The sequence below is a fragment of the Megalops cyprinoides genome, chromosome 13, assembly GCF_013368585.1.
Source record: "Megalops cyprinoides isolate fMegCyp1 chromosome 13, fMegCyp1.pri, whole genome shotgun sequence".
Classification (NCBI taxonomy): domain Eukaryota; kingdom Metazoa; phylum Chordata; class Actinopteri; order Elopiformes; family Megalopidae; genus Megalops; species Megalops cyprinoides.
In genome coordinates, this window is record NC_050595.1 from 10166403 (window position 1) to 10191648 (window position 25246).

The 25246-nt window shown below is 44.2% G+C and overlaps 1 protein-coding gene across 2 annotated transcripts; it reads right to left on the reverse strand.

The window, feature by feature from the left end:
• Positions 1-539: 539 nt before the first annotated feature.
• Positions 540-20411, reverse strand: LOC118788460 (ras association domain-containing protein 7-like). Of its 2 annotated transcripts, none has more exons than XM_036544465.1 (6): positions 19896-20411; positions 5987-6141; positions 4892-5751; positions 2721-2895; positions 2098-2205; positions 540-680 (listed from the first exon to the last, which is right to left on the reverse strand). In XM_036544465.1, the coding sequence occupies exons 2-6, from the start codon at positions 6087-6089 to the stop codon at positions 649-651; spliced, it is 1278 nt and encodes a 425-aa protein (XP_036400358.1). In that variant the 5' UTR covers positions 6090-6141; positions 19896-20411; the 3' UTR covers positions 540-648. The 2 variants fall into 2 exon arrangements, with proteins under 2 accessions (XP_036400358.1, XP_036400359.1); XM_036544466.1 differs by lacking the exon at positions 19896-20411 and adding an exon at positions 10459-10504.
• Positions 20412-25246: the final 4835 nt, after the last annotated feature.

Here is a 25246-nt window from a genome sequence, read left to right on the forward strand (position 1 = left end):
TCCTGGGAGAAAGCTGTGGGTCTGTTTAACCTACATATGCTATTTATACTCCAGAAAGGATAAAGTGGCTCTTTGCTCATGTGGTGAAGACAGGAAAGGGCTTTTAAATTAGTGGAACACTTACTAACTTGACACTACACACAGAGAAGCCCAACCCACATAACATGTACACTATATGGAGCCCAACCTCTTGATTTCCCCCCCAGCTGTTGTCCACTGTAGTATGTATTTTCAGGATTATGCTTTTTTTTTCCTAAGAACACCAAGTTCCATGAGAACTGTTGATATTTGCTACAAGTGGTTATCACATAGCACTGAATCACTGCACAGACTAACTGAAAAAGTGCCAGTTTCTCCAAAGAGACTGAGGAGTATGTGCACACTATTCTGAGCTAGCGGTTGTTCAACTGAGAAAGGAACTCGACACACAAATTGTCTAAAACACAAGTAACCATCTTTATTATATACACAGACAGAGTAATAAGCTTCATAAAATATTTTTAACTAAATACATACTTTGCAGTGTAGCAAACCACTACACAATATATATATATATATATGATATCAAAAATGACAGCTTTAATAACAAGATAATACGTGGTGACAAAGTGAGCAGTGACAGAAATCCGCGGGCTTGCGGTAGCCGTTTTATCTCCACGATGACTCTCTGGATGTCAGGACTGAAAGACACACAAAAATAACCGAAGTGATGCTCCAAGAGTTTGGCTTCAGAACCACACTTTTCGCTTGAGGGGCAGAGTAGAGAGCGTGCAGCTGGGGACGGGAGCAAATATTCCAGCCGCCGAGGTGCACACCTGTCCCTCACAAGGGAACACCCAAATATTGCACAGCATCCAGGAGAAAGGGCAAACACAACCCACTTGAGCTGCTAGGCAATGTAAACATGCTTGTGTACCGTTATGTGACGTTAAAGGGACGTGCAGATGAGCCACAGAACGAAAGTACAGAGTTCTGCCTTGCTTCACAGTGCTTATCTGTACATCTTAAAACAGCGCTGTCACATGATTCATGTACCACAGCGTTCTGGCGTGTATATTTTAATCACCACTATGCTCAGCACACTCTCCTGTTTCACGAATTTCAGAGATGTCAATGGCTGGTTGTTAAGTTGAGGTGCAGAGAACCATGTTATCAGGGAGGTGGGATTTTTGGGTTGACAGTAATACAGATTCAGCACATTCTGTTTCAACGAAAAAAAATTCACAATTAGCTTCAAAGTGCTAGCAGCTCAAGTTTGAACAAATTCAGGCTGAAAAGCATTTGAACCCAGCAACACAGTTCACGCGATTTAAGTCCACAAACAGTACCCAGCACTGACTTCTTACCAGACTGGTAGTGAGAGATCTGCTAAGGTTGTTTAGATAAGACACAAGCGACTGTCTCTAAACGTAATATTTAAAGAACACGGTATGCCACATATTCTAGTGCAGAGATAAAATATGCCCTCATCACTTATAAAATGGAGGACTTCATCTTAAAATTAAAGTTAAACATAAATATTTAGCTTGTTGTGGTGCCTTTAGATAATGTGTAGAATATTCACTCTTTGGCAGACCAAGTGAGACTCATTGGCTTGTAACAGTACTGCTGCTTTATCTTTGATGAAAATCTCACTCTGCCCCATTCAATAAATGAATAAAGAGCTCAGATCCCCTCGGCCTTGTTTTTTATAGTGCTGCTAGAATAGTCAGAAGTCAGTGCTATCATTAGTACAAAGGAAAAGAAGGCAGAATAAGAGACATACGGAGGATGACAGAAAAAAGGAGGTCAGAGAGAGACTAAAAATAGAGAAACAAGAGATCAGACCCACAGAAAGAAAAGGGAGGGAAACAGAAAAGCCTTAGAATGTAGAGTAGATTAAACAGGAGATCATGAGAAACAAAGAAAATGTCCAAAAATGAGAGATAGGGGAGAGAGTGGTACAGAGAGGTCCGAGGGCTGGGGTAGAGGAGATTCCATGCGGAGGCACACAGTGGCCGGGATTCCCCTGAGGGGAGTAGCAGAGGGGACACGGTCTTTTGGCAGGGCGGAGTCAGGCTGCAAGCTGAGGGCGGGGGAGGTCTCACACATACACACCCTCGGGGTTGAGTCTGGACACCAGGGGGTTCTGCAGGTTACGGGGGTTTCCCAGGAATTGCTTGGCAGTGGGACGAGGGGGCGACTCCGTGGGAAACGGGACGGAGTCTGTCAGGGACAAGAGAGACAGTTGAGGTGGCATTTACACTTAAAAGCTTCTGTGCAACTGAACACTCATGTGCTGATTGCTTGCTGGATTGATTGATGTACTTTATTAACCATTGGGAAATAATTTTTGTGTCATTAAAATGCACACCGTCAATAGAAGCAGCACACCGCTGATAAAATGCAATTACAATACAAGCACATTAGGTATGCCACACGTATCACTTATCAAAAAGTTTAATAAAAGCCTAAATAAATTCATGAAAAAATAAACACTGTTGTACGTTTCCTTTCATTTTGTTTGTAAAAGTGCTTCTTTCTGAGTGTGAACATGTCTTGTGTGTTGCTGTTTGTTGGCATGTGCATATAAGTACTTGTATGTGTGAGTGCGTGTGTGTACGTACAGTATGTGTACATATGCAGTCTTCTAAGGGTGTCTGTGTCAGTGTACAGTTGGGGCCTGCCCATATTTGGCACCAGCAGTGAGCGAGAGGGTCGCAGAACGAGAGGGTCTCAACCTTTACTGCAGGATCCTTCAGGTAGGAGGCGTGCCAGCTCCAGCTGCTCCAGCTGCTCTTGGAGGTCTGTGCGCGCTTGCGATTGGCTGGCGGGGACGCCCGCCTGCTGGATGAACTGCTGCAGGTTGCACTGCCGCAGCTCTTTGTTCAGGTCGTCCAGCTCCTGATTCTTAACCTGAGGGTGAGGGTCAGAGTGCAGCGCTGTTAGTGACCAGGAGAGGTGCTGTTGCCAAGCCTTTGGGCTGTCACTGGAGTGGCCTGGTGAACAAACGCTGCTTAGACAAAGAACTGACACAAGGCATCGCAGCTGTGAGGTTTCGCCGGGAGGGAGTTCACTGATATTCAGAATTTTAAGATCATTTCAACAGCTGTTTGATAAATACCCTGTAAAATAATGAATGTTCAATTCTGATTAATTTGGGCCTCTTTCGTGGTACACAATAAACATGTAATAAATTATTCATGTCCAATGGTCCACTCATAAAGCCATGAGTGGACCATTGGAAACTGAAACTGAAACTGCACAGCAATCACGCATTTGTAATACATGGTTAAAGGAAGAAGGATATTCTTTGTGGTCAAAGAAGTCAATTTCTCCCAAGATGCCAGCATGTAGGCATATTTCAAGAGTTGTGCAGCATTTTAACTTACACCATAAGTGGTATTATTGTTTGGAATTTTAAAAAGTAGTGAGCTGGGGAAAAGTATTTTATAATTCTACACAAAACAAGGCATTTCTCCTCTACACCGCCAGGTCCTTTGACGGCAAGTGTTCACACTCCAGCCACATGGGGGCAGTAGTCCACAAAAATCTGAATCGAGGCAGACACAATCGGGGAAGATACAACCTGCAAGCGCAGATCTCCTGTCTAAATTATATAAAATCATTGTAAACCATAACTAAGATGTCATCTACATTTCATACATTCCAACTGCATCCATCTTCTATCTTTAGTTTGACACAGAAGAAAATGTATATTCCCAAACAATTCAGATTTTAAAAAAAACTATCACCATAAATTCATAAATTATCAGCAGAACACCACAAAAATGAGGCCAAGAATGAAGCACAGTGTACAAACACACACAGTGGCATCTTTATCATTTTTCTGCACATTTTTACAGTTCGGGGGGGATTTAAGGGTCTTGCTTCAAGGATCCCTTACCACTGCATTGCACATGTCTTGAATGGGAAAAAAAAATCTATTACAACCAGCATAGTTCTTTTCTATCACTCCATCTCATCCTAGTTCTCTTGTACATTACACACTGTAAAACAGCTATGTTTACATTCTTCCATTTCTGTCAGGTGCCAACAGACTATTGTAACAGTAATTATTTAAACAGAACGTCCAAAGACAGCAATGTAACCAGACATACCTCTGAGGCGGCTCTATTAAATAAACAGCAAACACTAAAACAAACATTCCTGATCTTAAAGAGACAAGACAGCTTGGATTCATACACTTTAATCATATGACCCAAAAAAATCTCAGTTGTATTTCAGTGTAATTGTTACCTGTGCTCCTTTCTTTACTTAAATTTCAGCCAAGGAAATGTCAGTATCACAAATGAATCTGTGCATCTGTTTATACAATAAGCATGTGATGCTTTCTTATCAATTCAGACAGGACAGACAGGTTGGGCTGGTTCATTCTGGTCCAAATGAAAAAATGACATAAAAGTGTAAAAATGTCAACTATATTTCCCTGTTTTTGCTGCCGCTCTGACATCAGTTTGTGAGTTGTAAGTTACCACTGTATAGTGAAGAGGTGCCAGAGGGAAAATGGCTACAGGAAGAAGGGGTGTGATGACTGCACTCGGGTGGTGTTGAGCTGGAATGAAGTGGGTGGAGCTCTGGGGGAAAGGATGATGATGAGCCAAGAACAGAGTATGGGGGAATGTACCATGGCTGTATTATTGCAATCCTCTCTATCAACTGTATATAAAAATCTAGATTCCTCTATATACAATTTATGTAAAAAATGAAAAAGAGTCCTTCCAGAGTGAGGTGGTAGAAGGATTGCAAAAAAAAAAAAAGAGATATCATGGTTTACAAAACAGTAGGGAATGAGTTTCTTCTTTCGGGATTGCCATGTAGGCCAAGTGTTCTCTTGGGTCAGAGTGGGAGAGTGACACCCCTCTCCTGGGCCAGGTCATTCCCCACTTACCTGCAGCAGTTTGTCCACTCTCTCCAGCGCCCTCTCCGTGTCGGTCAGGGAGTCCTCCAGCTCAGCCCCATGATGCTGCTGCCTCTGCACCTCCGCCTTCAGCGCAGCCAGCGTCTCCTCGGATGGGGGCGGCGCGCTCCGGGAGCTCTCCTGCTGGATCTCCTGCTCCAGCTGCGCCGAGCGGGCGGCGAAATCGTGCAGCCGGCGCCCGCAGCTGTCCGTCTTGGAGCGCAGGTCCTCCAGCTGCCTGCGCATGCCCTGCTCCCGGCCCGCCTCCACCCGCAGCTCCTTCTCCCAGAAGTCCTCGTGCGCCAGCTCCGCCTCGTTCCTCCGCACCGTCTGATCCAGCAGCTCCAGCTCTTCCTTCCGCCGGGGGTCTGGGACGGGGGGCTGCTCCAGCTCCCAGGCCTCCTGGTCCAGGGCCTCCAGCTGGGCCTGCAGAGCCTGGAGCATCTCCTGCTGCTGCAGCACCTGACGGTACACCTCGTCCTTGGACACGCCGTTAGAGGGGGCTGGGGGAGGAGGAGTGGGCGACGCTCTCTGCTCTGGGGAGTCTCTGGGCGGCTTCTTAAACTGCTTTATTTTAGTTCTGGGTGAGCAGGAGGGGCCCAGGTTGAAGGTGAGGGACTTCTTCGGCTCCCTGCGTTTCGGGGGCTCCGGCTCTGGAAGTTTAGGTAGAGGAAATCCTCTGTCTGGAGCCGGCCCATCGCTGCTGCTGGGCCCGGTGCGGCGCAGGAAGAACTGAACCTCGCTGCCCAGCTGGCCCAGTTTAGCCAGGGACTCCAGTGGCCGCTCATTAGCCAGCAGCTGCCGCTCCGTATCTCTGAGCTTCTGGATCAGAACGTAACGGCCCGTCTGACCTGTGGAGAACACAGACAGCAAATCAGAATCAGGACTTTGGATCAGACGGGTGACCTGCTGCTCTAAAATACATAAGTTATAGAACAATGTGGTCAGGACAAATGAAATATGAACCCACTCGTTTCCTTGAGAAATTAGTGTAAAGTATGTATCACGAAATGGCCATTCAGGGAAACCTGTTTGACCTGCTGACCACGCAAAGAGAGTATCAGCACAGCAGAACCAGAGACTGACCAATGGCCTGGGCAAGAGCGATGACCACATCCTCGCAGGACGTCTCCTCGGACAGACCACAAACCACCCGCACCACGCCGTCCACCCACACTTTCAGCTCCATCTGTGACACGGGCTTTTACACTGGATTACCACAGCATGGCACTGGCACGGTCCTACAGGGGAGAGAGAAGTCAAAATGCTCACAACACTGTCAGAACATTTACGCAGCGCAGTTAAAAAGCTGACAAAACACATTCAGAACATTTACAGTACAGTCAAAACACTGACACAAAGCTGTCCATTTACAGAAGTCAAAACACATATCACAAGTCTGAACAGTAACAGCACAGTCAAAATAAGACATAGACACAACACTCACACCACAGTCAATACACAGCCAAAAAATGAACAGTCAAAGTACAGTCAAAGTATAGTCAAAATAGTCATTACACAGTCAACAGTTTCAGAGTAATCGCAACCAAAAGCTAGAAAATGATCACACCCGTTGAGCCAATGACAGTCAGTCAAAACGGTTGAATTCCAATAAACAATCAAAGTTGAAATGCTTTCAAGGCACTGACAATACACTGTTAAAATGACTGATTAAAGCAGTATTTACATTTACATTTACATTTATTTATTTATAGACTCTTTTATCCAAAGCGACGTACAAAAGTGCATACAGTAAGTATAGCGACAGGTATTTACACAAAATCAAAATCGTTCATGTCAGTACAAGTATTATCTTTATAAAAACCTGTTCATTACACCTTAGGTTTATTTCCATCCCCCCGAGGACATTAATGCTGCTAACGAATACATAAAACTCTCACTTCAATTTTCAGATGCGTCACCTGTGTTTGAGTCAGGATTAAGCGTTACCCAAGGGGACATGGCTTTCTTAAGTTACCATGGTGAGAGTTTCCTTGGGGGAGCTGGTGTGCAACTGTAACCCAATTAAATGCATAGCTGATCCTCTTCACAACAGTCCTGACAGTTCAACAGCAGAAGGAAAGGACTAACAATTCAGAAGTTGCATACACTCTCACCAGCACGGCACGAAAGAAAGGACTGCAGACTCACAGAAGGCTTTCAAAAGTCATTGTGACACATGCACAGTACATTTAAACTGGTCTGTCCGGGCACAAGTGTGTCAAAATGACAGTCGTACAGCATTATCTCCTGTCTGCTCATCACTGTTTACATTCTTGTAGTACTATGCATTCAGCATCATATGATGGTGTAATAAAACAACAGATAAGTGGACACTCGCACATCCCACCTGTTTCAGGTGCAGGGCAGAGAAACTACCAAGGAAATAGAGAGAGGCCTGCAGACTGTTTTAACTCTCGAACACCTTTACTGCGCAAACAGACATCTTATGATCTGAGCGGATTTTCGTCAGACTCTTCCTGTACTGTGAGGCGAGAAACGGACACAAGCAGACATGCCTTGAGCTGTATGAGAAGCGCTGTATAAATAAAGTCTGTTATTATTAATGAAACTGCTCCAGCCTGCAGGCAAAGACTTCAGACATGCCTGGGGCAGACAGGAGCGCTGCAGCACTTACATTTAAATTTGCATGTACTCAAAGTGGTGATGTAAGAGAGAAGACAAGACTACACTTTTAATAAGAAGCTGCAATGAACCTGCTGCTTTTTTTTTCCCCTTTAAGTTTTCTGTCGCGACTGAAACCGGGCAAGTTTGATAGTTAACAATGCACCCAGTCACCCAGCTGATAGAACATGGCAAATATTTGGGGGAAAAAGAGCCGAAACTGCCGCAGAGCCCAGGATTTGCAATGCAAACCTGGCACGCGTAAAAAAAAAAAAACACCAGCGCCATGCTTCACTTCTTAGAAGGGAAGCGTGCAGACAGACCATCAAAAAAGCACACGTCTATCAGTGTTTGCTAACACAGCCTCTCACCAGTGCAACACCGGTTATTAGAAAACCACTCACCTCTAAAGCTGCAGGTTCAATACAACAGCAGTACAAATGTTTGAAACTAGACTGTCGATCTTTTGATAATGCTCATATACGACATTCATTATTGACAATCATTTTAGTTTGAACATGGCTGGGTTCAAGGTGCCTTCTAACAATGTCTGGCAGGAACATTTTAACTTCAGTTCACAGTGTTAGATTGATTTGATTGATGAAATGATGGCAATCAGCCATAAACCTGATACGAAAAAGTATTACTCTACTGACATTTGGGCTATACTTTTTTCTTAATGTCAATGCAGTCAAATGATTTGTCATGCAAGCAGAACAGAGAATAGGCATAGTTCATCACCCACCTATATAACGTTCAAAGGGACTTCAAATCCTCTTCATAAGTAGTTACAAATCAATTACATAAATCACAGATTACAATAAAAACCACTAACTTTTTTAAGTGTGCTAATGGATAATTTAAGTGATTTTTTGCTTTGGCTCATGTTGACTATGTGAGATTCTTTCCTCTATTCCTTGTGACAATTTATGTACTTTATGCACATTCAAACTCACCTCACTGACATTTCAAAAAATAGGTTTCCTTCTGATTCAGAACAATCCTAACTCAAATCATACTGGACAACTGGCAGGGAATATAATGTTTGCAGCCTAGTCACAGAAAAATTATTGTTAGCTCAAGTAAATTAATTTTTTCATTCAAGTGGTGTGTTGATGAAAATGGAGGTGGATGAAACAATGCTTACAGAAATTAGTTGCACCCTTCGATGCATAAATAAAATGCCTGAGGCCAAGTAGCTTGTCAGGCAGCTGAAAGTATACAATGGGACGGCCATCCTGTTGCATTCCATCTACTTAAAACTACTAATTTGCAACTGGATGTTAAGGCTTTGATAAGGAAAACCTGAATAGCAGCTGCTTTTTTTTGAAAGTGTCCCCTCCTACTGTCCTTGTTTCTTTTTGAAAAAGGTAAACTGTAAATCTCCTTCTCGGTATCAGTTAACCATAAAGCAGAGGAATGCTACCTTACAGGACTGTGAGACAGGGGCCTGAAACAATCTCCCTCTTGTCCCTGAGGACTCCTCACACACACACACACACACACACACACACACACAAAATCAAATCGCAAACTGAGGGAGAAACACTTCCCCCAACCAGGGCCTCAATGGGTAACCCATACAGCCAATCGGAAGGAATGGAGCACAGAGCACAGGTAATCAGAAAGGCATGTTGACACTACTCTGTCATGTGAACCCGTGAGTCCTTCCTCAGAACTCCTAACTTAACATACCAATCACCCGCATGGTGCATGCTTTATGAAATTGACACTTACAGGTAAACAAACCTCAATGACTCACTTCAAATACTTGCCATTTCTGAATATGCAGACAAATTGCAACAGTAGAGGGTTACAACATTTTTCAATGTTTTTCTCAGAATAGGCTAATCAATAATCCCAACCAAAATACTATTGTATACCAAGCATCAAAAAATGATCATATATAAACAGATGTGCAAAAATGTTTACAAAACCTATCCTGATTTTGCATACTGATTACATTTTAGTCCCATCAATTGCATTTACTGACCATCTATGACATGATTCGACCTTTGCCTTGATCTTCAACAGGCTTAACGTTCAACTGGTTAAATCCCAACATCACCTGCAATTGCATCTCTTTGACGGTGGTGCTAACAGTGCTTCATCTTATTTGCCATGTCATGGCCAATCACGAGCACTAAAATAATTAAACTCATGTCAAAAGCATTAAACCCCTATTCTTTATTTTTCTGAAAACATGCACTGTATAAATCAATAGAATGATACATTTAAGTAAGTTTAAAAGCTTACCGTAGGTGGCCTTAAGCCCTTTAATTAAACATGGTAAGATTAGCAGATGATGGATGAGTGGTTCTGTGGGCATGCCAGTTTCTCCTGGCACCAGCACCCTGGCACTCAGAGTCCTGCAGTGTCCAGCAGCATGTCTGTCTCTGCCGAGATCACACAGCTGTACACTGCTCCCACATGCTATAGCACACCCCTAAAATAATTTCACACCCGCTCCTCGCGAAGACACTACTCCCAACTGGGAACGACAGAGCTGGACTGGCAGCTACGCGTCCTGGCCTTTTATCGCTGTCAGTTTCCAGAGAGAGTGAGAGAAGGAGAGAGAGAGAGAGAGAGAGAGAGAGAGAGAGAGAGGGGGAAAGAGTGACAGACAGAGAGAGAGAGGGAGAGACAGACTCTCTCTTATCCTCTGGGCTGATTCCGTGTACCCTGTGTCTCTTCGCAAACACATGAGAAGAGACACTCCGGTTAGCACACTTGACTCTCACAGCATTTACACTTGGCTGCCTCTTGCTACTTCATTCCAACCCACTGATCCTCTCCCGACACCTCTGAACACTTCAGACCCTTAACTTCAGATATACGACCTGAGTCACTGAATTGCCTGTGCCATGTCTGTGCACAGCCATGTATGTTCTCCTGATCATTCTGTTACAACCCCAAGCGCCAGATCTACTCACGGCTCCAGAAGGGCGTCAGTCAGACCAGCCTAAGCACTGGAGGCCCGCAGTGAGGCTCTGCCAGCTGGCGTCTGACGGGCGCCTGGCGAACGGCGTTCTGTGCAGCGGAGCGGCAGGCCAGTCTCGAGGAGCAGCACTGAGCGTGTGCGCTGCACCTGTGGGTTGCGTCCACCTGGGTTGGTTTCGGTGGCCTGCGATACGTGACGAGCCCCTCCCTCTCAGAGCACTGTGACCCAGCCCCGTCCAATAGCCCCCGCTGCAATCATTAACTCCCACTCGCATTCCTCACACACTCGCCCCGCCCGTCGGCCGAAACTGGTTCTCTGCTCTGAACTATCGCCTCCTATCGCCCTGTGCCTCAGAGCAAAGATCACAAAGTGGGCAAATTAATTATTAATACTGTGCTACTACAACAGTTTTATACAGTGACTATGAAGCACAACATGGTGAGCAAATGCTTTACAAGTGACACAGACCAAAATCAAAACACCTAACAGCTAACACTGACAATGCAAGGGAACATAAAATCATGTTACAAAACCCCAAAGTCCACATTCATTATGATCTACTGAGTTTTTGTGTTGTTGTTTTGTTTAAATTTAATCAGTTGGTGAACACTTTCATCCAGAGTGACGCTTTTATACAAGCTTGCCTTTCAGAAACTATGGGCATCATCAGTGAGAAACTATTCACGTGATCCCTGCAGACACCCTTCCCAATACCGCTTACTGTCATAAATCTTGAGCTACAACGTCAATCAATAATGCAGCACAGAATAACCTGCAACCGTAATGAGTAATCACTGATGGGTCTGATGTGCATTCAAAACTAAATAATGGAGGGGTCATGAGATTGATTAAGGGGTCTGTCAGTGTCTGAGCCACACTGACAACATTTTCTGTGTCAGGCATGCTCATTGAATATGATACACTCAAACAAATAACTGATCAACCAGTCATATTTATGTGAAAGGAAAATGCCTTGGATAATTAATGGACATGAAAAACTTTTAGGAGTGTATTTAACACCGCCATGTTTGTACAGTAAGTGATACGTGTGTCTGTATGACTAGTGCCGTGTGCTCTCTCTTCATATGTCTCTAGACTCTGACACGTGTTCAGGTGATTCATCCAGGTGACCTGTCCACACCTGTGATGAGGTAAATTCACTGGCATAGCGGGGAGCCTCCCGGCTGTTTTGGTAAGAAACAATGAGGCTGTGTCAAGGCCATCACACGAATCCAAGAACACTCACGCAACATCAACCTCTAACATGCTCCTCCAAGATTCGAAACACAGACTGAATTTTTAACGTGAGAGAGAAGAGCCACCCACAGCGTCAACCTGATCACTGCCACACTGAAACAGAGCTGGTTCAGAAACGCTGGCTGGAACAGGTGCAGAACACAGGTATCCTGTGACAGCATGTTTCCCCGGGCCGCAGCACACAATAATCTCCGAAACGTCTGCTCCAGACGGTGCAGGTGCATTCAGCCAGCGGAGTTCCATATCCTGCTTGAATCTCCTGGCCAATCAGACACAAGATCAGTCCAGCCCTTTTAATCACGTGACTTGCTCTGCAGGAGCAGAAGATAGACGTGTCACCCATCCCAGATGCACCAAGTTTTCTGTGTGCTTCTATCTGGTAAATGTAATTTCTTTTTAGAACACAACTGCTTACAACTAAATTGATAGGTTGCACTGGAACAATTATGCCTAACCAAAAAGTAAATTAAAATAATAGTCATAATGAAGATGGCCACAGCATTCTTCCCAAAGGAAAAAAAATATTGTAAATTATCTTTAAATCAATAAGCAAGGTACTGCAAATTTCGCTGCTCTGCCTGCCAAAGCCACAGATATGGACTGGTTTAATTACAATGACAGCTTCCTATTCCAAAATCCTTCAGGAGGTGCTCTTCTGAAGAGGTGCCTCACATGTAAGGCTTCCACCTCATCACTGTACACTGTACTGTGCATTCACCCTTATACGTTTCGTTCCTTTGTAAGAGAACAATAAAGAATCGGGCACCACTCCATTGATTCTGTACTGATAGCCTGGGCTGCCAGAGAATCAGCTCAGCATTACAGGATTTGGTAGAACATGCCACCTGGCATCAAGCAGACCATTTAAGACAAAGGATGAAGGAAAGGAGGTCAGAATTTAGAAACATCAATTCATTCATCCTCCAGCACGTCTTCCAAGCACTTTGTTACCGTGATGCTAATTTAGAGGAAATTAGAGCTATGAAGACACCGGAATGTGGATCTCAATTTTCACAAAAACTCTTTAGGGGATTCCCGAAGGAAAGCACTTCCATTTGTATCTTGTCACATGAGGCACAGGCCTGGTTTCCAGTATATCCAATGACTGCTTGCCAACACTTCCTGCTCATGGCCATTGCAGTAATCCTCATATTTATGTCAGTAAGTTTCCAGACAACAAAATTGCTCATCAGAACAAACTGTTGCTTGATGTCTAGCTAATTAACTGCACTTCGTGAAGCATAAATCTTGTGCATTCACTTGGAAAACCTGACTAACAAACTTCACATTAGTAAGAACATTTTGCTGACACTGGCTTGGTGTGGTTTTCTTCCTCAGGAGACTGATGAAAATGTGCAAGTCTGCAATGTTTTAGCTTGCGGTGTGCTAAACACAGCTATTGTAACTCGCAATATAGCCTATTACCTCATGAATAGACAACAAACATAAATATCTTGCTAACTTTCATTAAATTTGTCTTCATATTTCCCTATATGTCCCTTTAAGAAAGAGCCGTGCAAACGATAGCCTAGCCATACAAATGCATTACAACTACAAAAAATGCACAGTAAATCAGAAATGATGAATTGTAGCACTTAAAGAAATGTCACATCCCTATCAATACATGGATTGCTCATAACAGTCTCCCCATGTTCCAGTATATCCTCTGTGGTAAAAAGGATCACTCATCGTTCATTAAATATGTAATACACAAACAGCAAGAGAACAAGTGAGAGGACTCAACGGGGCCTTGTCTGGACTTTTCAGGAATGGGCAGGATACCTGACCACTTCCTGTGACTTCTCCATTACTTTCCAGGATTAAAATATTTTCAACGATTTACAGGGACTGCCTCCAAATGAAGGAGCTAAAAGCCTTCAAATTGAAAGGGTCTTGGTCATTATATACGACACCTTTGTGCCAAGTGCTTTCAGTGAGGGAGGAAAAAAAAACTGCCACTCTGGCAGAGGTAAAGTGATACTGCATACTGCTCAGCCAGGAGGCCCCGCTATTCACGCTCACGCAGGTCATGTGATCTCACATCCGGCACGCCCGCGCAAGAAGCTCCTGGATTCAGTTACCATGACATGGACAGGGCAGCGTGGGGCAGAAGAGGAGGACGTGATGTCTTGGTCACTCTGTGCGTCTCTGTTATGCAACCAAGTGCTGAATCAGGCCCCTGTGAGGGTGTTCTCACGCAGGCTTCGATGGTCTTGAGATAAAACCTGCAGCATGAACTACACTACGCAGGTAATGCTGTTCTCATCACAACACACTGGGCCCAAAACACAGAGACAAAATCCCACCATACTGTATGTTAAAAAAGCATGAGAACTGACCTCTCATTTACAGTGCACAACCATTGGGACAGAGCCATGTGCTAGACTCCTCGTCCTGTGTAGCACAAGAGACTCCTATCCTCCCAGAGTCTGTATTACTTAAAACTGTCTAGACTCTGACTATTCTTCCACTGTCTGTGTACCCTGATATAAACCCTTATTTTCCCTACATAGTGCAGCTGGTCAGCTCACCACAGAATCTGGCCTGGACACAGTGACAAGGGAGAGCTCCAGCCGCATCTTTATTAGAGTGACAAAAAAGATCATCAGTGCACCGATACTCAGGTCTACATTAGTGGAAGTGTAAGTAGGTATGAAATCATCGCAGAGACAGAGCAAGGCGGTCCTCTTATTCCTGTCCTGATAGGGTCAAGCTGAAACCACAGGAATGCTGATCTGACTGGCGTTTATCTGGTCCTGCTTCTACAAACAAAGCAAGTGCTGTGGTGGCAGGGGTTGAGAAGCTCAGCCCTACCCCAGCCTCAGCCCCCTCAGCCAGTAACTAGCCTCTGTCCTGGGCAAAGTAATATGGCTGATCTTCACTGCATCTGGAAGAGCTGAGTGCTAAGGACCTGCTTATAATTATACACTCCTCGTCTGACTCAGCAGGGATGCTGGCGAAAGGCGGCTGTCTCAGGCTCGTGAAGGACACCGAGGCCCTCTGGTTCCTCCTCTCTCTGCAGGGGCCAGGGGAGAGAGGCAGCCAGCAGACCGGGCCTTGGACCATGGGACTATGGGGTAGGAGGCACTGTTGATCAAGAAAACATTTCTCATTGTTCCTGGGTAAATATGTCTTTTTTTGAGTTGGACACGCTCCTCTTCGCCGAAAGTAATTAAAGCAGTAGTTTTCCAGTTTGCCTGCAGGGATCAGGGGTTTGTTTCCGCGAAGCAAAAAGAAGGGGCGATTCTTGAAGCACGGGAAGCCGCCTTCACGCTCCGGTCCCTCCTGCTCTTGGATCTGGCTTTGTCTGTGTTTGTTTTTCAGGGTGCAGCGTTTACATAATCAACAATTCCACAGCGCAAGAACAGAGAGCCGGCCAACAAAGGCCCCTTCTCATTAGGTTTTTTAAAAGGACGTTTTCAATATCGCCAGACATGAATAATTCATGAGTGCTTAATACAGTCGGCGTGATTCGAAATGCACTTACTGACAACTAGCTTTGTCAGTCAATCGAGCATCTGAGAGCAGTCACGTGACCCTAGATGCACAGCTACTACGGAGCGACTGCCAGTATGTTCCTATGCACTATGATAGTCTGGACAAAATAATACACTATTATAGTCATTCCACTGAACATTTCTATATAATGTGTCATCCATTTGCTAAATACATTTTCAGTAAGATGACACATTAAAGTTTAGTGATTTTCACCATCAGTCATCCATAACTGCGTATTTTAGCTGTTGCCAGGAACACTCAAAATTAGTTTTGGTAATACATCTGTAAACATTTCTTGTTTGTTTGTAAAGTACAGTCCAGAAGAGATTAGCATATCTAAGTCACTCACATGCAATTATCCAGAAAGTCTCAGTTATAACTGTCACTCACTAGGTTAATGTGTTTTAAAATAACAATAAAAACTTTGTTCCTATCAAACTGTGTTCCTATTGATTTAGAGAAGGATCCCCTAAATAAGGCCCCTTGTCTGTACTTAATTCCACAGACTGTCCAAAATAATCATTATTTAAACTTCAACATTTGATGCGGTCTTAAAATAAAAAAAAATACTAGCAGTTAAACCTCATAACTATGCCTTGACTAGTTAATTTTTCATTTAGTTCATCAGAGTTTATGGCACTGTGCCCAGCTACACCTCAGTATGAGCATTTTTAAACCATACCCTTAACTCCGTAACAAAATCCAATTACTTAAATGAACTCCTAGAATCATTTACACAAACCCAGCCACTAAGTCTTCACTGTACATCACATGATAGATGTTCACAGTAACACTCAAAATAATCCCTCAGAATGGAAGTAAAGTCAGTCAGAAAAAGCCTGCACATTCTGACACAGCTGCAACATTCAAGCAAATACAGAGCAAATTACAACCAAACTGGTGCAACTCACTGCTTTTTTTCCCATTCGGTGACTCAGCTCACTAACGATCCCAAACATCTCAGATCACACTCAAGCTACACAAGTACTACTAGTGTGTAGTGACAGAAGTTAGTCTCTGTGAATCCCATACTCAAATGGGTGGAGTTATCACATGCTATCAATCTGTGACTTCTAAGAACCCATCAAAAGACTTTGCCCTCCACAGCAAAGACACCCACTATATTTAGTTTAAATCAGGGAGGTGCGTGTAATGCATGACAGCTCCACCCAATCTGGAGTTCACAACATCACTCTCCCATTTCTACAACAGACAATTAAGTATTTTAAAGATATACAGTTTTAATTATAATTTTACGATAATATTTTAAATACTGACGATGTTAGGAACTAGACATTAACTATAGTCTATAAATCAAAAAAAAGTTCTACACTTGGGAGTTCTCTAAAGCCAGTTCAGCTCTTGCTCTTCTATTCCTCTTTAGAGATACTTGACCTGATCAATGTAACTATGGATCCAAAAAAGCCAACATCCACTATACCCCGTCCCAGCTAAGCTTGGTGAAGAAATCCCTCCCACTCTTATACCAAGCTACTCTTAATATCATCATATTTGTTCTGCTGTGCGCTCTGTGACAATTCATTTAAGAGCATATGTACACAGTTCTCAACATGCAAGCTGGCAGGCACTGATCTACCAATAATCTATGCAGAAAAGCTATGAGGGAAACACAAAAAAGAACATGCAGACAGTACTGAGAGCTAGAAGGAGGTAAGCTGTATTCTACACAACAACACACACTATGGTGGGCCAAGCCGGTTCCCTCTCACACCAGCACAGGATTAAAGCGCACTCTCCCTGCAACACCGCTCCTCGTACTGTTCAGCCGGAGAGTAGAGTATCCTCAACAAATGCAATATGCAGAGAATGTGCGCAATGCAGCATTTCAGGTGACTCATCTGCACTGGTAACCAGGCTGAAAGAAAAAAAAAAAAGGTTGATTTGAACACAGACGTCACGAAGAATGCCTATTGCGAAACCGCGAGAGTGGATGGGGCAGAGCGGCGGAACAATACGCTGGGTTTCTATGAATGCATGGGCGCATTCCTCACTGATCACCCATGTTTGCCAGGAGAGAGACCGTACAGGCAGAGAGATAAGACTGTTCTGACTGACGGTGACTAAGTTCCACTCACTCAGCTCCATTCAGAAATGTTCAAAGCTTGAGAGAGGGGGCGACGATCCCATAGTCTCTCCTTCTCCAAATCCAGAGGTGAAGGTGTTTGTGCAGAGATTTACAGTCTGATTATTGTTAAGTCCTGCTCACACTGAGGTGGGGGGGGGCTGCATAACTATAGCAGTGTCTCACCCTAGCCCAGGCCCATGTACGGCAGTGACTGATTCTTTTCAAGGATAAATTAATTCTGGCAGAGAGGGAGGGGGAGCTGACCCAGGCCCACATCCTGACTGATTCCCAGAGAAATACCTCTGTTCTGATGAGTGATGTTCTCAAGGGAGCATGGGCACCGATACCAGAGCAACAAAAGGAATCCTCACTGAGGTGAAACGCACTTTAAAACCAGGTCAGCTCAGGTTTTACAGGAAAAGCGCCAGGTCATAAAACATCAGGAATGCTTGTGTGTTTCAGTGTGGGTTAGTTTGAGAAATGTGAGTGTGATAGATGCCGTCCAGTCAGTGCCCTGCACAATGTAGACAGGAACTATGAAGGGGTGAGAGGTGAGCTGTAGTCCGATTGCACAGTTCCTGGGACGATTTATGGCTAGCAGAGACACCACTGTTGCAAAACACACTAGAGTTTACCCCTGCCAGCCAACCAGAGATGCCGGGAACGAACGTCAAACGCATCTCCATTATTTACGACTGCATATAAGCACTGACAAACTACATCCATAAGTCAACAGACTGTGGAAAAACAACTCATAAAGGGCTCATGTACAGTGAGCGTTCAGCATTTACTTTGCTATCGCGAGGCTCGCCTCCCCTCTTTTGCCCTCCCAGCTATACCAAGGCTCAAACAGGTCTAGTATACTTAAAAGAGGGGGTTAAAAACTACAGCATACCACCAGAGATACTGGGATGTGGCAATGATGGTTAACTTTGTTGTAAGCATTTGCAACCAGCAACAAGATGTTCCTTATGCGAGGTGTACCCAACACCCCTGTGGCATTTCAACCCTAGAAAAAAAAATATACCTTCTGGCAAAAGTTAGCCCAAACATGACTTTTCCCACATGTTTTAGCATAAGGCATTAACACACCAAAAAAGAACCCAGTGAAAGAACTTTTTCTGTGTGGTGACAGAAGAGATGGCCAATGAAGCTGTGAAAATGTTCTGTCCGCTCCGCCCACTGTCACATTGTGTCCTTCATGTCCAGTGAGACGGGACTGCAGAACTACATCGACCTGGTCTGTCAAAACCACAACTTTCCCAGAAACCGCTGGCCATGCTACTGGCGCATAAAGAAAGACAGCATACCATGATGTGGCTGAAGAAGGAAACAGGTGGGTACTGTGGCGGGAAAACCACCACCAACCAACACTCACAAATGCAAAGGACCTTCTGGCCTGGAGCATAAGGAAACCCTACTCTACCGTATTCACACACCTTGACCCAGGAATGGCAGCAGCACTCCCAAAGTATATCAGTTTGAGCTATTCCAGGTTATATTACGAGCAAGTTAACATACTGAGTTGAAGCTGGTGCACTAAACTGCTTATAGTTCTATTAGGACCTGGAATGGCTAACACTACTACACACTGGTAGGGCGATAAATAAGCGCAGGAATACACATTGTGTCTATCCTTTTCCAGCTTTTCACACCAGCACTGGGAAAGAAAAATGAGATGAGAGGGTGAGGACCCACATGTGAGAAATGCTGGATCAGTCTGTTTCTGACCGCAGTGCAGTCTCATTCTTAATGGATTCTGCTCCGAGGTGAGGTTTTAATCGCCCTGCGGAGCACAGTGTGCCACTCAGCCACCTTCTACCAATTAACCACAGCCTGGCACAGCACGTGCACTGACCACACTTCGGCCGTACCTATGGGCAGCCAAACACCTGCATTGTGTCAGGGGAACAACACCTTTAAACCTGTCTGCTGGGCTTTGTTTGATTTCTATACTTTACCAATGCGTATTCAAACGAACACAGCTAGTCTCCATTTACACATTTTCAGCTGCTGAGACAAGAAAGAGCGCTTAAAGCAAATGTACTAAACATAAACTGTGGTGTGGCTAGGGTTGTGAAATATTAGAGGTGGGCCACTTATGTAACTAAAGCAATAACTGATTAATGGTGGCAATATCTATACTTACAAAACACAGCTCATCTGAGTTTTAAGAGAGATGCTCAGCACAAAAAGCAGGAGAGAAAAGATCCAGCATGAAAATGGGAAGTGTGAGATCAACGTATAACTTCAGCAAATAACATTTTACCCTTTAAAGGCTATCTTTCAACTGCAAGCTCTTGAACTCAACCGCTCTTAAATAAAACTGTCTTATCAAGCACTCCCACAGAGTGAAACAGGGAGTTTCTTTGTAGCGCAGCCAGTGCGCAGCGCGTTTCACCCCGAGTGGTGTCGATCCGACTGGCTTAAAGCCCACACGCCACCGTCTGAGCACCAACAGGTTGATTTAAAGGCACGGGCCATGGGAGCAGGGCACCAAGCAAACCCGACAACACGGCAAACCTGCTCCGTTCAGGCCGAGCTCAGGGTTTTCAGTACCAAACCACAAAGGAGGAGTCTGTTCTTACCTGGGTTGCAAAAGTTCTCTCCCGCACAAAGGTAAGTCCCAGAGAGTAGGTTCTTGGCTTCCTCAGAAAAACAAGCACAGGGACAAAACTGAGAGGAGAAGTAAGAGGGGAGGAAAGCAGTCCGAGCTTCTGGAATGCAGTTCTCCTGGGTTTCTTCACAGTGTTGCTGACAGCAATTATGGCTGACCATCTGAGAGGCAGGTGATTTATTTTGCCTTTTCACACTCTGTTGTTCTCTCTCTCCCTCTCTCGCTCGCTCTCTCCGTCTCATTTGCCCTGCCTCAGTCTACTGTCATGCCTTGTACCTCCCCTTCTTCAGGTAGGCGGCGTGTCCTTCCTCTCTATCTCTCTTTCTCTCTCTCTCTCTCTCTCTCTCTCTCTCTCTCTCTCTGAATATCTAAACTGTCACTCTCTCTCTTCTCAATATCCCCTGAGGGAATGTGAAACTCTGGCCTCTGTTTCAGCAGGGCTGGTTTTCGGACACAGGCACAGGGGGAGGGAGGTGTGGCAGACAGCAGGTTGAGTGCCTGTAACCTGAGGCCTTGGGCTGGGACAGCTGGCTTCCTGTCAGTGGCCAGCTGATTATGCAAAGCACCCTTTTTCAGATGATCTCTTCCTCTATGAGGTCACACTTCAGAGGCGTATGCTAATGACTTTGTGTGTGTGTGCGTGTGTTTGTGTGGACAGGGAGTGCCCTCTGTGAGAGTATGGGTGTGTAGGTGTGGGTGTGTGTTTGCTGTTGCCACGCATTTAGAGAAGAGACTGTACTGTACTAAGAAGGAGAAGCAACCCACTCACATGGATCCACACTGACAAGGGATTTTCCACTGGGTTTGACAAGCAAAAAAAAGCCACATTCCATTATGATCCGGTATGGTGTTTTCCACTCCACCCCCACTGATTCCATACAACTTTCTCCCTACAATCGCCCGGCTTCAGTGGATTTCAATCACATCGCTTACCACTAGGCTAGATCTTCATCACAACAGCCCAACAGGGACCAAACCACTGACTCTACACAACATGAATGTGGTATAAACACGCAGCACAAATCACAATTGTCAAACCAATTGTCCCAGATGAACTTCAGTTCGGGAGGTTGTTTTGAGACATGGAGTCCCCACCAGAGGCGAGAGCCAGGCAGAGCTTGTGGGGGCCTATCACAATGTGCCCCTCAGGCTCCAGGCCTGTTTCCTATTAACACATACATCTCCTCTGTGTACAAACCCGCTCTGTCCGCAGCACAGCTGATTAGCACCTCTGTGGCAGGCTTCCGCCTGAATTGAAAGCGCAAACAGGCCCAAAACAAGCTCAGTGTGCAAAACAAACGCACACAAACTCCCTCACCCTGCATATTCATCGAATGGTATACAATTTAGATGCATCTTGGAGTGTGTCCTGGACTGGGCAGCAACCCCTTCTGGTCTTTGCAGGTTTATGGAGCTGCTATATAAATCTCTGTACTGTAAAACTAAGCACACATTATGACAACTTAATGCACTTACATTATTCTCAGTATCGGATGACCTTCAGTATACAATGGCCAGGGATGTGCCAATAACATGATGGAGTGGTGGGGAAATTTAACAGCACAATGCAGCATTCTGATCATGATGAAATCACTATGTGAGGATTAAAATCATTAGCTCTGCTAAATAAATAAATAAAATCAATATTAAAGACTTGCATGTAAGCACTTGACTATCGCAGCTCTGTGAAAGTAAGGGATATGACGGCAAACATGAAAATTCATTAAAAAATTTATGGTAATACAATTACTCTAGTGAATCACAACGTTGACAAATTACATTCTTACAGTATTTACTTCATCAGCAGAAACCCTTATCCAATGGATATTCTCAGACAGGTCACATTTTATCCATTCACTCATGCAGCTGGATATGTGCTGGAAAAAAGAAGGGTGCAACAGGGAGTCAAACCTGCAACCTCTGGGTTACAAACCCAGCTCCTAAACCATGACTCACTATTAGTTACTCTCACCACAGAATGTTTGCAGAGTTCAATAAATTTACATGTTGGCAAGTTCTCATTTTAAGGTGTCAGACATAAAAGATCATTCAAAACACCACCAAAAGATCATGGATGACACTTTCTTACAATTTTTTCCCCTACTCAGCAGAACGATTTTATCCAGAGTGAGTTACATAGGTTACAATTCTTACATGTTATCCATGTATATAGCTGGATGTTCACTGAGGCAATTCTGCATTAAGCACCTTACCCAAGGATACAATGGCTGTGCCCCAGCAGGGAACTGAACTGGCAACCTTGGTTATGAGCCCTGCTCCTTACCACTGCACTATACTGCTGCCCCTGTAGCAAGAACGCCACTGCTGCCCTTGGAACTGAGAATGCCAGTGGTCCACTTCAGAGAGAATGACAGACTCTCGCACTGTGATCAGAGTTTGAAACAAACAGGGGAACAGGGACATGACTGGAAAGCCCCAGACAACAGGAAACTATTGATTAATAATGAGAAAGCAGAAACGTGAACCATGCCAAAGAGAACTCCTTCTCTTTTGTTTCCTAAAAGCTAAGAATTCAACCGTAACAACATGACACATCCACATTTCTATCCTCCTCACAGATATGGTAAAAACATTTCAAGGTCAAAGGGTCAGGAGGAAATATTTCCCCATTCCTCTCTCAGAACAATACGTAATCCAGGCAGCCTACCACCTATTGGGCATTTCAAAGGGAGGCTGGGTTTGGCTATCAACACAGCCAAGCCTGTTTGTTATTGAGGGTTCGGCTTTCTGAAGTTCGATTTCTTCCAGACCCTCCGGAACATTCCTGAGGGCGCCTCCCCAGAAGCTCCAAGCCCTTCCCTAGTTTGTACGAGTTTACCCCCACTGGCTCACTCACTCCTTCACACCCCTCACACAGATGGACAGAAAAACACGGAAAGCAGAAACATTAAGGCTCTAAAGAAGACATGCATGTTCTCTCCTAGCCATTAATGCTGGAAATGCCTTTTAATGCCTCCACAGTCCTCCTTGGTATCCTTCTGGCAACATTTTAACTGTCAATGATCAAATATCTCCAATTTAAAAACAATAACTAATCAAGATACACAGTAAGCCACATTTCTCAACATTTTTATGCTACAGTATACTGTCCAATAGAAGAATAGTTACAATAGACAGTGGCATTCAACTATCACCTCCAACCACCATAACTTCATACACCCTGAAATTGCTCATTACCATGGCTATACATAACACTTTGCTTTGAGTGTGAAACCTTGATAGAGCTTTGGTAGAATGTACCATGGACCTACATTGATAGGAACAGTCTAAATATACAGTTTTGAAACTCAAATCAAAGGCAGTCTTTGTTAACACTAACTCATCAGAAATATTCCACACCACACCAGTAAGCTGACACAGAAAAATGTCACACAGGAAAGGTAAACATACATTATGACTTTGGCCTAGTTATGACATTCACATGCATATTTTTGTTTCAACATTTTATTGCTGCTGTTTAGATAAACAAGATTAAGAGAGAGATGACGATATGATAATAAGTAAACTCATTAACTCACACAGACCTTGCAGCAGCTGTAAAAGTATACATGTATAAGCATACACCAGGAAAAATGATGGGTTTTAATCTACCATCTTAAGTCATTGAAACTGTGCATGAATGCACCCTAGGAAATCTTACAAGGAGTTGCTTCTACGACCCTTGCAATATTTACCACATAAATATTGGTGAAAATGCGCATGGCCATGATGTCACCCTTGAGGACAAATATCTACTAATACACTGATGTTATTAGGTAGCATGTGTGTATATGGGTGTGAAGGGGAGTGCGTGTGGTAAATGGTAAGACTGTCAGTGCTAAAGCTGCTAACTACCTTACATCAGCAGTACCAGTCTGACATTTGATCAGAGCCACAGTCACTTTTTTTTTTACATCCCAACAATCAGGAATTTCCGGTTTGCTCAGTTGGCTAGGGTTGACATCATGACTCACCAGCAGGAACTAATGTCCCGTATAGCCTTCTGTAATGACATCACCAGCAGTACACAGAACAAACATGAACTCAGAGCCACATCTTCGCTTGACTGAAGACTGATAACACAGTGCATAAACATTTATCTGTCCCAATGACTACCATAAAAAAGCTCAAAACTAAGTTCAAAGCTACAAAGCAGCACCATGAATGCTAAGACACATATGCATTTGGTTATACATGTGGTCAAAAGCTCCATATCTTAATGTGCAGGCTCTGAAAGAATAGAGATATGCAAGTTAAATCTCATTTTAAAATGCACTGGTGATTCTGGCTTAAGACTTGTTAGCAGGCCTTGAATTACGCCCAAGCGGAGCAAGTCATACGCATAATCCCTTCTTGCTTCATTACTTTACAAGCAGACCGAACAACATTTCAGGTTAATCCAAGCCTGCCTCAATACTGGCAAAACTCCTGCCCTGAGGACTGGAACAAGTTCTTGGGGAACCTCAAGAGAAGAAGCAGACCAGACTGCATGTGTCAACCCAGCACTGTGTTCCATTGTGTCTACTTGACTTTGAGTGTAATGTTGTGCCTGTGGCCTTAGTGCCTATTAAACCTCTTGTGAAGTTTTTGAATGTATCATTAACTGACACAACTCCTTCCCATTCTGTTCTGTCCCTAGTATTCCCTGGTGTCCCATTAAATAAAACAGCCTTCACTGCTTGGATTAAGTATGTACACGAGGCGCAGTAAAGTGGTAGAGTTGATCAGTGAGTGTCAATAACTACATTATCCAATAATACAACATGACATTTGGACAGACAAAAATTGTATCCTGTTATAAATATAGGCTTGTGCCATACAAGGTTAATGGTCCCTCTATTCTTTGACAGACCTTGGATTACAAGCTCTCCAAGCCCAGTCCACCTTTAACCTCACCAGTCACATATGTTCCGCTTCCTGTCTCCTGTCTTTTCTGACTGGACACCTGAAGGTTTGAACCTGTTTACACACGAAACTCATCTACAGTCTGTCTTTTTTTAACAGCAATGTAATCTATTTTCTCAAATGCCAAATCACCTAAATCCAGTTGTTCCAGAGCCCAAACCCACCCTTTAACTTCCTATCTGTGGTTCTTGGTGAAGCACAGGAAGCACAGCATTCATGAAACATTGCCCTGTACAGGGTGGATATTAACAGACCATCAGGACAAGGCAGTGAGACGTGGATGAGAGGGTAGCTTTCCACCTTATTAGAGACGTTGTCATGGGGACAGGCACAATCAGCCACCTGGCTGGGCCCAGGGGAGGAGGGAGGGCTGGGTCAGCAGATCTGGAGATGACTGTGTTCTGTCCCCATACCACC

Excerpts from the sequence above, each read along its gene's own strand:
- LOC118788460 (XM_036544465.1), bottom strand. The coding sequence starts at position 6,089 with ATGGAGCTGAAAGTGTGGGTGGACGGCGTGGTGCGGGTGGTTTGTGGT. Across the intron at positions 2,896-4,891 it reads GAGTGGACAAACTGCTGCAG|GTTAAGAATCAGGAGCTGGA; the intron begins GTAAGTGGGGAA and ends CCTCACCCTCAG. Across the intron at positions 681-2,097 it reads GTCCAGACTCAACCCCGAGG|TCCTGACATCCAGAGAGTCA; the intron begins GTGTGTATGTGT and ends TGTGTCTTTCAG.